Source organism: Clinocottus analis, unplaced genomic scaffold (assembly GCF_023055335.1).
Source record: "Clinocottus analis isolate CAN_PGR_092001 unplaced genomic scaffold, fCliAna1.0.p SCAF_17, whole genome shotgun sequence".
NCBI lineage: Eukaryota > Metazoa > Chordata > Actinopteri > Perciformes > Cottidae > Clinocottus > Clinocottus analis.
The window spans coordinates 15,856,704-15,873,640 of NW_027175898.1; the positions used below are offsets into that span (position 1 = coordinate 15,856,704).

The following is a 16,937-nucleotide window of genomic DNA, read 5'->3' on the forward strand; positions in this document are numbered from 1 at the left end:
AAATCCTGAGATTTACGCCTCTAATCTGTTTTTTTACTGTGACCTTCAAGCAGGTTTTTCATTCCTGCTAAAAAAGCAACGAGAGAAGAAGAAGTGTGGCATCTACACTATACATTGAAGGCCACGCCGCTGGGATTACACGACAAAATCCAGCTCCTCTCAGCCACAAATACAGACTCCACTGGACTCGATTCTCCTCTCATTTGTCACCCGACCGTCTCAAAAAGCAGAGGATCTGAGGTTAATCCTCTCCTCCGCTCTGTTGGGAAGCCGAAGAGGGAGAGAAAAGAGGAGAAAAAAAAAAAGGTATAATGCCAGAAAGCCCAGGCAGGCACTCGAGATTAAGCCACTAACTATTGACATTGTGTGAGTGGCAGGTAAAGTCACCTCTGCTCAGCGGCCGCCAGCGGAGAGCAACAGCTCCCCCTGGTGGCCGGCAGGGTGCATGACAGCTCTGTGATGGACAACACAGATGTCAGATGTATACGCTTGTGTTTTTAATCTTCATTATTCCTCTTATGAGTCGAGGCGACTTCAAAGTTTCCACAGCAACCTGCCGCTTCTCCTGGGAGTCACACCGACCCGCTAAAGCCGGGGAAAAGGTCACAGCCGAGTGGAGGATGATGGGGGATTATTAGGGGAATATAAAAATCGAGAGCGGCGTTTTCACATCAAATTAAGTCTCCTGCACGCCGACGGCTCCCCAGCGAGGAGGAGGGAGGAAGGTCGGCTTGAGACGAGCAGGTTTCAGATGGGATGAGTACAAAAAGTTGGAAAAAAAAAAATGTAGTAAAAGAAAAATAAAACAGATTAAAATAACCCACCGGTCGTAAAACAGGATGGGAAACGTGGAAAATGTTACAAAGTGTTGATACGGAGCAGCGGCTCCACAGGACAGAGAGGAAAACCAAATGAGGCAGATGAAAGGAGGAACAAACTAAAGATTTATTGAAGGCAGCAGAAGATGCAAAGAGACAAGAACAGAATGGCAAAAACTAAAATAAAAGAGGGGGAGGAGGGGGCGGGGCACATACAGAGACTCTTGTGTTCAGATAGGTTTAATGTCTTTGTGTTACAAAAGTTTTTTTTGCGTTTTTATTTTTTTACAGCTCCGCAGAGCTCAATAGGTCTGTATTGTTTTTATCAAAATATACATGTTTTGAACGTAAAGTGGATATAATCCAAATGATTGTGGTACAAAAACATGAATATATACAACCATCAATCCCCCGCTTCGTACAACAACCCCACCCCCACCACCCCCCCGTATAAAAGAGAGAAACATAAAAGCTTTACCAAATGAAAAAAAAACAAGACAATTAAAGGCATATAATCTTCTACACCATCAACATCACAGCTAAGACTGTGGTTCATTTAAGTATCCGCACTAAAGCAAACTATCACAGCCGGCTCTTTGTAATGTCGACCCGACGGGATGGGATACGATATACAGTATAGACTGACACCCAACACACATTTTAAACTTCATGTGACATTTAAAGTCGTCCAAGGCATCTGAGAGGCGGGGAAACCGACGCCTCGTGTACTCGTGAGAAAAGAAAAAAAAACTTTTAGAAATCACAACACTACAGAAAAAAAACAAACCAATCACAGCCGGGGGGGTAGAAGATACTTTGGTCCATAACAGCAAGAGTCGCCTGTAGCTACATGAAGCTTTTCGTTAAACCATGCATAATAATCTTTTACAAAAATAAAGAGCCAGAGTGAAAAATCTGTGTCTGGTTTCCCCCCCAAAAAACTACAGTGGTCGAAAAAAAAGGCTGCGGAGGAACCGGTGCTCGAAGGCACGCAGGAATGTGACGACGTTTTAAGACTTTCGGGCGCGACGGCGCCGAACCTGGAACCGATCGTTGAGGGAGGGGAAAAAAAAAAAAGTGCACTAAAGATACCTGGATGTGGCGGGAAAGAAAGGGCGAGGGGGCGAACCCCGCCCTGTAATCCTGAAGTTAAGATAAATGATGTATATATAGATATAAAGTAGGTTTAGGATATTGAGACACACTGTTGTTACGTTGAGTGACTCCAAGCTGCTCTCTCACAGGTATTATCACCTGAATGTACAACAACGGGATAAAGGCATCTTTGCAGAGCGGGAAAAGATAAAATCACCTGAACGAGAGGTAAACAAAGTCAACTGACCGGGGAAAAGAAAGAAAAAAAAAAAAAAGGTTTTCGGCCTCACGATTAAAAACTCAAGGCACTGTGATAATGATCAAACCCAGCCGCTACGTACGGGTATCAAGGTAAGCGTAGCAGTGATACATGTCAACACTAACATTAAAAAGAAAAAGATAAATGAATATATATAGGCGTCCACATTTATAGATGAACATAATATGGTTAAATGGCGCCCCCGGGTGGTGGGGGGCGGTACGACAGGACGGCCGGCTACAGCTCCCGACCCCCGCCACAAAAACACCTAAACAGAGCTACATCACCTAGCGAGGATATTAGGCAACTAACCGACATACATTCATAGTTTCTACGTACATTTAATGGGGATATGCGTACAAATCTATAGAAAAACTCAAGTTTTTGAATGAGCCGCTTTTCCTCCCCGATGTTTTAATGCTGGTGAACGCCACAGGGCATGAAAAAGGGGGCGTTTGAGAGCCGCGTCTTTGCCGAATGAAGCCAGAGCGATGCTTAAGGCAATCTGGTTTTGGGGGGTTAAAAAAAAGGAAGGCACGAGACTGTAGATACAGATATTGTGAGAAGAGAAGAAGCAAAAAAGAAAAGGCGTCCTTATCGAATGACTCCAGATAGTGGTGTGGATCCCCCGAAGCCAAAACAGGCGGGTACTTACAAGAAGATAAAATCAAAATGGATACTGGGATATTAAATCGTTTGGTGGTCCGTGAGCCAAAACTAAATCCTTTGTATCGAACCGTCTGACTGGCCAAACTGGGTCAAAGTGGCATCGAAAAAAAAAAAAAAAAAAAGGCACGCGCACACACAGATATATCCACATGACTATCACGATAAAAGGAATGCTGAAGTGTGTCTTGTGTGGATGTGATTCATCCACATGAACATCTGTGGTGTTGGGTGTCTTTTTCTTCTCTCTTTTGTGTTTTTTTATTTATTGAAGCGATTTGGTCTAAAGTGACAGTTCATCGGCTGCCTCTACTTCCCCTCCAATACGACAGGTTTCCTTGCAGATTGTTGCCAAGAACCCCGATCACCAACTAAATGATGGAACCAATTGTGTGGTTTGAGTACCAAGGACTTTTTTTTCTTCCCTTAACTGGAAACGAAAACGTTGATTCTGTTCACCGATTCCTGAGCCGAGTCGTTTACGTCGTCTCGGCCCGATGCGTGCGACTGGTGTTCTCGCTTATGTGGAGCGCAGCTTCACAAAAAAAGAGAGTAGTGATACGGGAAGATGTAATCCCTCAGTGGGAACACTTCCTCCCTCTCCTCTAACACACTGCGGCTCAAAGCACGCTGGTTTTAGAAGTTCCCCCGGTCAGAATCGGGTGACGTTGGCCAAAGTAACTTCAATACAAACAAGTAAAAACCAGCAACAATGAAGCTTCGTGGGGGAGGACATACTCATATTTGATTTTGTGGTAATTTAAAACACCGTAATTAACGGTTTCAAAAGAAAAATCTAATTTTTAACATGTTTTGGGGACATACGACAAAGATCAGGAATCGGGAAGCAGAATCGATTAAATGCGATACCCAAACCGATTGAGGAGAGGAATGATTAAGAATGGCGACCGGGGGGGCAACAGTCTAGAAAGAGACCTCGACCATCGAGATGCAACGGTGGGCCATTTGCCCACAGAAGGAAACCCCCCGATGGCGCTCGGAGGGAGAGGGAGGAACGGCACTCAGATGGTGGACTTTGAGAAGGACACTCGGAGGTGGTGGTTCTCTCCCAGGTCGTGGTTGTGGAACTCGATGAGGGACTCAATGGCCTCCTCGACTGAGCCCATCTGGATCAGGGCCATCTTGCGGTCTTTCCTGGTTCAATAAAGAGAGGGAACAACGGGTTATTAAAGAGTCGACATGAAGCCATTTGCATACAAGTCAAACAACCAATTAGGACGTAGCAATTGAAGAAGACGAAGTGACTGGACTCTTGACTTACTGAAAGAACTTGAAGGCTTTGACTGTGGCTCCTGAGCTGCCAAAAAGCCTCCTGAGGTCATCCTCCACCACTGAAGGTCTGAAAACAGAGGAAACACTGGACGTTTACACAAAGCTTTCACAATTTTCCGGTTTATTTACTGGTATTGTGAAACAAAGAGGGCTGATTAAATCTAAAAATGCATCTCTAGAGCAGAATAGAAAGTACGGAGCACAACTTCTTAATCCCAAGCGCCGAATATAGAAAAGAATGAGTCACGACTACAAAGGGGGAGAAAAGCTTACAGCTCAAAAGCTGCTGGAGAGAGCGGGAATGGAAATGAGGCTCTCGCGCAGGATGAACTCACGGTATGTTGGAGAGGTGGAGTGTTGCCGAGGGTGGGAAGATGTTGGAGTAGTTCTTGGAGCCGGGCTTCTTGAAGCGGTGCAGCGGTGAGTTGCTGTAGTCCTTGGTGAGGCCCTGGTCCTCGTGGCCCTCCCTGGGCAGCTGCACGGTGGTGTGTTTCGACGAGGTCACGCGCATGGCCCGGCCGTGGAGACGCTGGCCGTTCAGGTGGCTCATGGCTGAGAAAACGGCAGGATTAGTTAATCCCCATGCTTCCATTGGAGGAACGCTGTCCTCTACACAATGTACGGTAAAAGATTATGGAGGAGGAAAATGATACGGATTTGCAGGGGGGTTGGGGATTGGAGAGTAGCTACCTAGCTGAGCCTGAGTGCTATCAGACATCTGGATCAGAGCGTTCTCCTTTTTATTAAACAGGATCTTCACTCTCATCACGTCGCCGTACACACCTGCGGGAGGAAGAGGAAGGGGTCACGACACGAGTGCAACAACAGGACACAGCCTTAAGCTACAGAGCCAACCACAGCAACAAAAACAATGTAAACCATCACGTCGGGCGGCATTAATATTCACACGGCTACTAAAGAGGACACCGTCTGATTAATCAGTAATTGTCAGGCTATCCTACTAATTTTCCGTCCAATTCTGCATGGGATATCTAGAACTAAGCCGACGTAAACCTCTCGGATTACAATTACACAGACGCCGACGGTTAAAATGGTTAAGCCTGAGAAGGGAGAGGTAGTGATTTATAGGCATAAATGAAAAAAAGTAGTAAAATATGAGTGGTTTTGTTGGTTTGATCGCTATAGAGTGAAGAAAATGTTGACTACTTCACCAACTTGGGGGCTTAATAAAAGGACACATGCAGGAATAAACTAAACATGCACATACCTACATTAGAGTAACTGAGACAAACCGCAGAGGAGTAATATGGTGACATAATCGGAGGGATATGTCAACTCGCGAATCACTAAAAAGCAGCAGCATTTCATCTCTAAGTGACTCGAGGCGACCGTAGAGAAATCTACTTAGCAAAAATGGTATTCGCTGAAATTTCACGGGTTCGGGTTGGACCGTGCCGAACCAAATAAAGTGTTGACTTTTATCCTCTTCCCGAGGGAGCGACACTTTAGAATTTAGATTGCCTTCCCGCCTCAGTCGCAAAAACAAAAATTATCCCCATATTTCTATTTAGTTAGGCAAAGCTTCCATTAAGAGGGCTGTGCTCTTTGAAGATGGAAAAAAAACTAAATGTGTTGCCCGTGGACAGTAAAACCCAGCCCTGTTAGAAATGAAATGCTGCCGCTTTGTGTGGTGTTTTCACCTTACTTTCCTCACACAAACCCACAACAAACCAAAAACAGGTCATACAAAACCCCCCCAAATAAACAAAAACAGACACCCCCACCCTTCATAAGCCCTGTAGCCTGATGACGAGCCATCAGCGGTTAAAAACAACAAAACAAAGCCAACAACATGAGACAAGACATGCCCACCTTGCCAGGTAACAGTAGTAATAAAAAAAGGAGATGAAAGGATGATAACGTACCGAAAAGAATAAAGAGGCAGTGTGGCGTAACGCTCTTTAGAGACAGCAGGGGGAGCAGCGGGGCAGGGGGCCAAAGGGGGATAAGGGAACAGGGGACAGGGGAAAAGAGACGGAGCGGAGTGGAGGACAGTGGAGTGGAGTCGGGACATGTCCGCAGGCCACAGGCAGCGAGGTCCACAGGAAGGCCACAGTACCATGGAGGAAGGAGAGGCATGAGGGACGAAGAGGATGAAGAGAGAGAGAGAGGACAAGGGGAGAGGATTCAAACAGCATGAGAGAGGAGGAGGAGGAAGAGGAGGATGAGGTTGTGGAGAAGACGACAAGTAGAAGGGGTGGGGGGGGGCAGATGGTGGCAAAAATCGGGAGGGGTGGAGACCAATGAGAGAGATGCCAATGTGGTGTTTTTGTTGAGTTTACAAATTGTGGGTGGTGACCAAATTGGGCATGATGGATTTTGGGGAAGTTGTAGTAATAGACGAGTGGCAGAGGGGAGGAGGAGGAGAGAGGGAACAATTGGTCGTGGGGCGTGCGGTCAGTTGGCAAGAGTTGAGGTGAGGGGGTTGTTTTTTTAAAACAAAAGGAGGGAGAGGGGGACAGAGAAAGAAGAGAGGGAAAAAAGGAAGTAAAAAAACAAGGTCAGTATACACAAAGAAATGTAGTGCTTCAGACAGTAGTACTGGCTAAATTAAAATGCACTGTCACTATGGGAACACTAGGAGAAAAAGAAGAGAAAAAAAAAGATTAACAATGAAATACAGAAAAAAGGCAGAGACAATATGTACTTGTGATTACAGGTTGTTTGTTTAGATTAGAATAAAACAGTCAAATCTGAATGTATATTATAGTTATCCTGTTGCGACTACCAGCTGACGTAACGACTACAGTAAATGTAATGAGTGCGACAGACTACCAATACATTTTACACGCTATATATTTGTTAAAAAAAAAAGAGTGCGTTTCTTTACAAAATACAAAGTTAAAAAAGTAATATTGTCTCTCCAACAACTCAAGAATGATTTCAACTAATGGACAAAAAATGAAGATATGAAATGGTAGGTTTAAAAACAAAAAAAAGAAGTTAGTGTTTTTGAATAAACTTAAAATTCACAGTGAGCAAAAGTGGCAGGTCAGAAATGCAGCAGGTTTGGTCAAACACAGAGAGGTCCTGAAAGAGAAGACGCTTGACTCCATGACGCCCTTTTTCATTAAAAACTGTTGTGTTGAGGGGTGTGTGTGTGGGGGGGGTGTTCTCCAACTAGTCGGCTCACAGGGGAAGTGGTGGGAAGGTCAAAACAATGGAGCGCTTATATACAAGTGGATCCAGGTCAATGAGCCGTAGTGTAAACAAAATGGCACTGTAACATGTTTAACGATTCTCGGCGCTGCACTGGAGGAGGCAGAGCGGGGCTCTGTTCGGGCCCAGTGAGAGTACTGACCTCAGGGTTCAGGTTGCTGACCAACAACACGTGGTGTCCGCCGGCGGTGGCGAACCCCGTCAGGCCGAGCCGGCTGGCGGCAGCCGCGGCGGCGGCCATGCCGCCGTGGCCCACGCCCAGGGACGCCAGGCCAGGCATACCGGGCATTGACAGCCCTAAGAGGAACAAAGGGTTAACTTCATCTATGTGGATTTAACCATTACTTGCTATTCTTTTACACACTGAAGAGATCTTGTCAGGAGAAAACTGGGTAATATATATCCAGTATGTTCGCGTCAAAGCAGACAAATATTTGGATCACATACAGGGCAGCATGGTGAAATAAAGTGTGTGTGTACTGACCTGACTGCTGGATGGCGAAGGCTTGAGGGAAGCCATGCGCTGCACCATAAGGAGAGGCTGAGATTAAGCCCGGAGCAGCTGTGAGAGGAAGCAACACAAACAAAAACCACACCACAAGTGAGAACAAAGACTTCTTCCAGGGTTCTTAAAGTTGAATTTGAGACTCTTTTTAATCCCACTTCAAATTCTCTGCTCCCTCGGCCCCTTAATCTGTCCATGCAGCTTCGTTTTTAGAACGACACTTGTTTCGTCACCTCTAGCATTAGCTTGTTAGTAGCCGCGAGCGAGGCTTTTTGCTTTCTTTCCCGACAACTGACTGATAAACGCCAGTGCTCAAGCACACAGCACACTTCATGGTCAATAACATCACGCAGTAACCTAATAATACATACAAGCGGTAAAATAAGACGGGTGTAAACAAATGCGATACTTTTAAAGGCCTTCATTTGAGAATATGAAATGCAATACTTCTATTAAGACCCCACGGTGCCTTGTTCTACAAATCATGCCCCGATCTTACCAAATGCAGCAGCTGCCATGGTCTGGTGGTCAAGGGAGACCTGTGAATCAGCAGTGGGGAGGTCTGGACGGGTGTAATCCCGGCTCTTGTCGTTGTTGTACTTGACATTGAGGCTGGTGAGCTTGGAGAAGCTGATTCTCAGGGTGCAGCAGGCATTGTAGATGTTCTGTCCATCCAGAGACTAAGACAGAGAATTGAGGATTTAGACTTGAGCCAACATGAAACTGTGTTTAAACTCTAAACGACGTGGTGTAAAACACATCACACAGTTATCTTAATGGGTCTCAAGATGTTTACACTGAACTGAATCTCAACCCTTGTGCAAAAATGTCAGACTGAAAAACATCATGACAGAGCATTAGCTGTACCAGTCTTACCAGTTTGGAATGCTGAGCTGTCATGCCGTCGGCATACTGGATCAGAGCCTGGAATTGGTTGTTCTTGGTAAATGTGATGATCTTCAACACGGTGCCGAATTTAGAGAAAATCTGGGGAGGTGGAGACGGCACAATTAGGGGGAAAATCACAACACACACACACTGAAACTGTACCGGAAGATAAAGGGAGCACATTTGCATATTTTCTCTTTGAACAGCACACTTGGCAAACTGGAGACGTTTACATTGGTTGCAATGTGCAACCTTACAGCTAGATGCCGCTAAAGCCTACACACTGGCCTTTTATAAACAACAACGAGGTAACTGTAGTCTGTACCTGGTGAAGAACATCCAGGGTGACGGGGTAGAAGAGGTTTTCCACGATGACTCGGAGCACGGGGCTCTGGGACCCGGCTCCTCCCATGCTAGACACATCTGCTGGAATAGCCATGCCCCCCATCCCACCGCCATGCAGAGCATTGACCGCCTGCAGAGCTGCCTGGGCGCGCTAAAAAAGAAAAGAAAACTTCTTAGCATGGATAGAGAAAGGGTCGCAGTAATAAATTAAATCGGTGATTGTGGTGCAATGGCAACAGTAATTTAATTTGTGTGTCAGATTACAAATCCTTACCACTTGGTTGGGGGAGTTGTCGGTCTTCAGCTCCTTGTGAGTCGAGTATTGCATGTAAATGGGGTGGTTTCTGATGACGGGGGTTACAGAGGAGTAGTAGCTCACCATCGTCTGCGCACACTCCTCGCTGGTCATTTCTAAGAATGCCTGCAGGGGAGGAACAAGAGAAAAGCATTTCATTCGACGGTCCCATCACGTATACGGTGCCACACTATGGCAATGTTTAAGTGATGCAGATAATCAGGTCTGATATGAACCCTATGAGCGTTTTCATTACCCAGCACCATGTACAAAGAGCCAAAGCTCATGTGACCCCTTTGTTGTTTGACACATAACAGCATGTATTGGAAAACAGGAATTAAAGACATTCAAAATGGATTCAATGTCTCAGCTAGTACCTACTATACCATGAGATGTGACAAAAGGGTCAGTCAACATGTTTAGGACAAAGGGCAACAAAGATCTGTGGCATAAAGAGGGCCAATCACACCGGCCTGGTGGTGAAGACCGGCACTTATCAGTGTCCTTACCTGGTTTTTCCCCTTCAGCATTAGCAAATTAGTGACCTTTCCAAAGGGCAGTCCCAGGCCAATAACTTCAGCCTCATTTATGTCGTTGGGCAGCTTGCGTACGTGGACAACACGTGATGGAACACCGGGACTGCGGACGTCACCTTTGAATTTTTTGCTGTCGTTGCCATTGGCTGCAAGAAAAAAAAAAAAAAACAGAAGCAGATACAATCAGGGAGGGAACAGAGGGCTCTGGTTCTTTCGTGAATAATGGATTGATAGTCATGGCAACACAAACCGACACAAACCACAAGCACTTCAATAAAAAAAAAGAAAAAAGGATTCAACCCTCCATGGCAACAAACCCCCCGCCGCCCTCTCTTCTTACCTGGGTTCATGATATAGGGCCCGTTGGATATGCAGGTAGAAAATAGTTCGTCGGATCCCCTCTGCGGAAAGACAGAAGACAATGGTTCACTTCAGTGCATTCACCGATGCGGGCACGGCCTAGCAGGTGGAGAGCACGGCTCTCGTATTACTGAGCCATTGTGCGATGGAGCAGGAAGTAATCTGATAACCAAAAGAGGACCGAGCGAGCCCGCTTGAGAAGAACCCCACCTTCCTCGCTAGAAATAATTAAATGACCCCAGCTTGTCAGCGAGGATATTTGACTTCTCATCGTATTCTTTTTCTTCCCATACCATTTTATACTGTTCCCCAACAGTAATTCCTTGTACCAACTCGTAGCCACGGCAAAAAATAGGCCATTATTTCTGACCTCGAGGCAATGTGCCACGATATTAAATTATAATGCCAATCACACTCAGGGAGAAAAGGCTACTATTCAACCCTGAAGCATAGCAGTCAGCAAAAACATCTTAGCTGGACAGCAGCTGTCAGTCGGTACAACCCATCTTCTCATAATTCAGTATTAGGAGGAAGGATAACACACCAAAGCCCTCTGGATAGGAAGACAAGACGGGGACACTCGCAGCCCACACTAGATTACTGTCTGCTGAAACAGCCTCTTCTGTTCCGTTGCGCTCTCCAGTAGATATAAAGTGCTGTTTCAGGGCTGTTCTCGTGTTTGTGTGAGTTTGTGGTTGTGCGAGATGAAGTACAGCAGTCACAAGAAGTGGCTCAGCAGCCTAAGCTCTACAACACCCCACAATGAATGTCCTGTTCCAGCTGAGACTAGGGCCATTGTTACACGGCAGCGCACACACATATGGAGCCCCAAGGACTCTTTAGAAGTTGAAGTGTCCTGGAGCGCTTCTCGAACAACCAGTCATGCAGGTTTACAAGCATTCTACTCCACCTTGTGAATCTTGGCCTTTAATTATGCACGTTGGTGGGGTTTACAGTCAGGCTGCAAAGTCTACTCAAACAAGGCAGGAGGCATATGGTGATCTGAGAGCGCTCTGGTCATGGCTCTGACTGGTGTCGGGTACAGAGTTAGTTGCTATGAGAGCACAACACAGTATGCAGTAGAATAAACTACCCTTTGACTTCCAGATGGTTGGCCTAAATCGCTCACTCTCACTCCGGAGGCCCACACAAACGAGGTCTACTATCTAAATTCATCAACTCGGAGCAGCAATAGACATTCCTATGCCTACTTAACTGCGGCCTCTGGATCAGGGGCCCACCTACTTTGGCAAATGATCAAATCTATACATAAATGGAATGCAAATACCGAGCCAGGATTACAAAAAGGTGCAAAGTCTGACAAAAGAAAAAGGGATATATATATATATATATATATATATATATATATATATATATATATATATATATATATATATATATATATATATATATATATATATATATATATGGGAGTGACCAGTGAAAGAAGTCAAAACGACATGCGATATGTTCTCATTGGGAGGACATTGTAAAAGAAAAAACAAGACCAGATGCAAGCCATGAAGGAAATGACTCGTCTGACTGGATGCTTGTGGGCGGGCATCGTCACATTGTCAGTCAGCAGACCGACTCTAAACAGGAAGAGCAGCGATATCAGGCCTGCTTCCAGGGTTTGACTAAACTTCCTCTTGGGGACTAATGGTTCCATGGCAGGACTCCCCCCATACTTCCTTACTTCCTCATTCTAAAAATAACCACGGAGCGAAGGCTAACGACACATTAAGTGTGTAGTACAGAGCCGAAACATCAAAGTCTTAAACAAAGCAGGATGAATGTAACAAATAAATGAATATTATTATAACTCGAACGTTTGGGGGGAGTGCAGAGCAGCACAAAGTTAATTTCCAAAGCTAAGAAAAAAAGGAGCGTATAAAAAGTCGACTCCAAGGCGGTGCCAAACCCATTTTCAAACAAAAATCTGCTAAATGCGTATCGACATGTTCACGTCCTTTGTTTTCACGGGGTGTTGACGAGATAATAGCAGCTTCCAGTTAGAAGACGGTGACACATCGCTGGCCCACATGCTGAAACTGACGCGCGACTCCGTCTTACCAGCACCAGCCTACCTTTATATCCTTAAAAAAAAAAAAGGGAACATGAACTAGGGACAGTTTCCCTGCACACCTGGTTTGCATTGCATCAAAAGGGATGAGGAAAAATAACATGGGCCCTTAAAGCATTTAGGGACCTGCTTTTGGACTCTGTTGAGCGGTGGGGGTTGGTAAAAGGTAATCCTTCAAGATAAAAAACACAAAGGCGGAGAGCACAGGTATAGACATGTTTGTTCACTGTGATCAGCCTCTGCCAGTGGGGGGCAGGGAGCCTCACCATGGGACCGGAGGGGGGAGATTGGAATGTGACCGCGGAATGCCAGACACTCTGCCCAGACGGAATAATTACAGATTCCAGCAAGGCAGTACACCATAACTCAGCATTATCATTACAACAGTATATCAAATCCAGAAAGAAAAATAAATATATATATAATAAGCGTCACAGGTCAAAGTACGGCCTGCATTGTTAGAAAGTTGAAAAACACGCTTTACTGAAATGAATAGAGGGGGTGGGGTGTTTGTTTAAACAGCATAAAGACCTTTGGCCGGGACGATGAAGACAGTTGAGACGGGATGGTTACAGCCCTATGTTGAGTTCACTTACGCCTCCTACGCATATGTGCCTGAGGCCCCGTTGCCATGGATTACTACTTAGCCAGGCATTTTTATTGGGTATGCAAGTTAACAAGCAGTTTGACCACAAAAAAAAAAAACTGTGCTCTTCGCCTAACAAGTTTGCACACAAACATTAACAAGAACTGATATTCCAGGGACATAACACAACATCACTAGAGATGATAAATAATAGATGTGTGCAAAAAGAGGAACATGGGACAATGCTTTGCTGGTTTGTTTCACTGGTGTTTGGCAAAATAAGCTTGTGCGAGAAATAAGGCTGAAAAAGTAGAAGCACCGTGGCAGGATTCAGCTGCTTTCTTAACATTCCAGCGAGGCTAACATGCTATTAAGGAACACGCACACACAATAAACAGGAAGTTTCATTTCCCTGCAGCCGCACAACCCAACAGAAACAGGAAAACAAAGCCCCACATCATATAATCTATTCTAATTGAATTATCAAACGTCTCATGTCTCGAGAATTGCCGCAACATAAATGCGTCGACTGTTGCATATCATAAATCTTTAAAAAGGCAGCCTGCAACTGAAAACTCGTTACACATGAGAAATGGCTTTGGACAGCAGTTCTGTAATTATAGAGGAAGCGCTTGCAAACTGACAGACTATGCGTTTCAAGTCCCCGGTGTCGGGCGCAGTTATTTTCCATTTTCACTGACTTGTAAATGTAAAGAAAGCTCTCATGATGTCAAAGCCATTTTGATTATGATGTTATTCTAATGACAGTATTTACTTAGCAAAGGCCGTGTAAGTCGTTTTTCATGTCGACACCCACATTTGAACATGTGGCATGCATCCTGTAGTCTAGTCAGGGAAATAAGGGAAAGTGAAATGAAGCAGAGCTGCAAAATGAAGATATGCCTACCTTTGTGCCAACGGATATGTCATGGACACTGCTGTGAAAGAGAAAGAAACTTTATTATTACACAGGAAAACCAAGACAATTACCCATAATCCATGATGGGATCTTATTTTACAATTAAGAACAGCCTAACAGTCTGCACTCTGGAAACTATGCAAGTATTGATCCAAGATAGTACGGTTTAAAAGAAGAAAAAGAGGGACTTCCTTGTTCATTTCCGAAGCTTGAAAAAGCATTGCAGAAAATTGAATAATTTCAATTGAAGTATGCCGTGCAATAACAATGTACAAATACTTACTCAATTTCAGGGACGTAGCCGGTTCCCAAAGGGTACAATTCAGCGTCTAGGCGGCTGTAGTGGATAAAACAAACATAAGATCAAACTTTCAGATTATTCACTTATAAGCAATAATAAAACAATGATCAAATCTCTCAAATAAACGTCGAGCGTATTGTTGACCGAGTTCAATGCAACACTGGTTGCTGCGTTTGAAGTCTTATAAAAAAAAAACGAATTTAACTGATCAAAATGGTAAAACAACAATAATACGCTTGATTTTCAAAACACGATATTGCGTTTCCTACCCTGCGTGGACAACCAGGTATAGAAATAAGTCTCAGATTCAATCAACGTACAACGTTCAGGCCAGGGATCTTCAAACATGGCCCTGGCACTCCGCAGACAAATGAATGCGGAAATGAGACACGTTGCTTTAGCTTATAGCGCTCGAGCGCCCGTGGAACCGAGTTACCATGGTAGTTAGCCAACGTTCTATATTGTAACGGCCGCCGCGTGCTGCCACAACGTTTCCGTTAACGTTAGTATTTAGACAATACGCGTTCGTCGAGTAACGCTCGCTTTGCGTTAAGTTTCTTTTATACAAAATAAATATATATTCTGTGTCCGTTCGAGCTAGTTAGCTTACGCTCCTGCTAACTGTTGCATGTTTTGATGGTAGAGGGAGAGAGAAAAAAAAAAGGAAAAAAAAAATGTTTCAAAACTTTCTCGGTCTAACGGTTACGTGAAGCAACCGCCGCGATCAAAATACATCGTAATAATCAACATATATATGGAAATGGTTAACACGGCGGTGGGTTTGCGTTAAATAAACAAGTCTAAAGTGTGGTTCTTTTTCACTTACCCGTCCATTGCACAAGAAAAAAACTGCAGGTCTGAAGCGAAGGTAGGGCGGCAGACTTGCTTGATTTTCTTACAAAATGGCTGAACACACGGAGGCGAGCGCTGATTAGTCCAGGCACTTTCAAGAGCCCAAAGTAGGCGGGGACAAGCTTCTCCTCGAGTCGTGATTGGACAAGACGACTATCATTTTGTATAGAGGGAGAAAAAAAAGAAGAAGGCCGCGGCAAATTTCCAGAACATCATATCAAGTAGTCATGTTTTTTTTGAGTAAACCTTGATTATTTGTGAGAAGAAGATGAAAAAAAACGTACTTGATGAAATAAAAGAAGAAAAAGACGGCCAGTAATGTCGAGTTAGTCCTAAAGACGGGGCTGCGGGGTCAATAAAGGAGACGCGCTCTCATGCAATCTTATGAATATTCTTCAAGTCAGCAGCATAAACACACCTTCAAAGATGAAAACCAAGGAAGTGTCTTTAGTGGCGCATTTAAAATAAGCCACAACATCCGTGTTTAAAACTAAGAGTGCTGACAAAGTGCAGAAACCGCAAAATTGTCTTAAATCGTGCTGTAATATGACCCATGTGGGTGCGTATTTTTGAATTGAATAAGTAATGTGCATTCATGGAAGTAGCATCAGAACATGTGTTGAGAAGCTGGTTCCGATGCTACCTTCATATAAGACTGAGTAGATTAATCTACAATGCATTATATCTAAAAATGCTCATATGTTTTGTATATATGACCATCTGTAAAGTAGGTTTACATTTAGCTGTCTCATACATGTGTTGGAGTAAAATGTACAATATTGTCCCCTGAAATGTAGTTGAACTCAACAGTAAATGCACAGTATTTGAGTAGATAGTAGTTTAATTGATTTCACTACTTTAAATAGAAGAAAATGCCGGTAAGATTAGAGTCAAGCTAATGTTTGCTTACTGGTGAACCTTCAGTGTAACTTGTCGTTCAGTGTTGGGGACAATAACAAATCCAGACACGTAAAGTCATTATGACGAAACTTTGTGGATCCATTTAAATTTGCTGGTGGTTTGAAGTATTCTGATTCAGGGCACGCCCGGCCTGCAGTTTGATCACCACTCAGTGTAACGTGTGAACAACATGATTGGTTTTGGTGGGGCACAACACAATCAAGCTGGTAATTCCCCAGATACTGTCGACAAACAGTGGAAAGTATCCTGTAGAAAAACACGGTATAGTTTAAAATTGCAAAAGGGAAGAGGGGGTGACAATAACTGAAGGACACAACTTAAAACCAGAAGTAGATCACCAACATAACCAGTTAAAAGTTAATATGAACAGCTCAATACGTAATAATAAGTAGGCAAAGGCATGCAGAAGAAGAAGAAGAAGAAGAAGAAGAAGAAGAAGAAGAAGAAGAAAAAGAACTGCATCTCCTAAAATGTAAAATTGATGAGTAACAGAAACCCATAACAAGCGAATAACCGCACACAAAGTGTCGACTTGTGACAGTTGGTGATAAGTGTGAATAAGAAGTGTGTGTGCACAGTAATAGTGATACGTGTGTGTGTGTGTGTGTGTGTGTGTGTGTGTGTGTGTGTGTGTGTGTGTGTGTGTGTGTGTGTGCTGAAACACTGTTGCACCACCAAGGACGACATGGCGATGCCACTGCACGGTTCCCACAGTTATTGAGCAAGATAAAAGTTATTTTGTGGTAAATGAGGTTAGATTTGAGGAACATTAGTTTTATTGTTTCTGCTCGTGTGTCCATCCCATATTGTGTGTCTCATACAGAGCAAAGCCATTTACTGATATGCAGCAATAAGACTTTGTCCTCACAGAGCGGATTGACCTGATTTCTGTGTCTGGACGTCTAATCCTACTTTTCAAAGTGACTTCAAGTAAAAACACTGCCACCTTTCTTTTTTTCCACCAATGTGGTTTTTCTTGTTGTGTCTGTGAGAGCGTGGAAAAACACGTCGGGGGTGTGACCTAAAACAATGGCA

At 44.1% G+C, this 16,937-nt stretch overlaps 1 protein-coding gene across 4 annotated transcripts; it reads right to left on the minus strand.

Moving 5' to 3' along the window:
* Positions 1-1,261: 1,261 nt before the first annotated feature.
* ptbp1a (polypyrimidine tract binding protein 1a) lies at positions 1,262-15,378 on the minus strand. 4 transcript variants are annotated; one of them, XM_068580000.1, is made up of 17 exons: positions 15,266-15,378; positions 14,956-15,134; positions 14,112-14,165; positions 13,817-13,844; positions 10,221-10,281; positions 9,854-10,026; positions 9,324-9,470; positions 9,030-9,200; positions 8,693-8,803; positions 8,316-8,496; positions 7,796-7,873; positions 7,454-7,608; positions 6,018-6,051; positions 4,822-4,914; positions 4,467-4,683; positions 4,121-4,198; positions 1,262-3,993 (listed from the first exon to the last, which is right to left on the minus strand). In XM_068580000.1, exons 2-17 carry the CDS (start codon positions 14,961-14,963, stop codon positions 3,861-3,863), a joined length of 1,722 nt encoding a protein of 573 aa, XP_068436101.1. In that variant the 5' UTR covers positions 14,964-15,134; positions 15,266-15,378; the 3' UTR covers positions 1,262-3,860. The 4 variants fall into 4 exon arrangements, with proteins under 4 accessions (XP_068436101.1, XP_068436099.1, XP_068436102.1 ...); XM_068579998.1 differs by having other exon boundaries at positions 13,817-13,847; positions 15,266-15,376; XM_068580001.1 differs by lacking the exons at positions 14,956-15,134; positions 15,266-15,378 and adding an exon at positions 14,399-14,499 and having other exon boundaries at positions 13,817-13,847.
* Positions 15,379-16,937: the final 1,559 nt, after the last annotated feature.

Excerpts from the sequence above, each read along its gene's own strand:
- ptbp1a (XM_068579998.1), bottom strand. Across the intron at positions 13,848-14,111 it reads GGCTACGTCCCTGAAATTGA|CAGTGTCCATGACATATCCG; the intron begins GTAAGTATTTGT and ends TCTCTTTCACAG. Across the intron at positions 7,874-8,315 it reads CATGGCAGCTGCTGCATTTG|CTGCTCCGGGCTTAATCTCA; the intron begins GTAAGATCGGGG and ends TTCCTCTCACAG.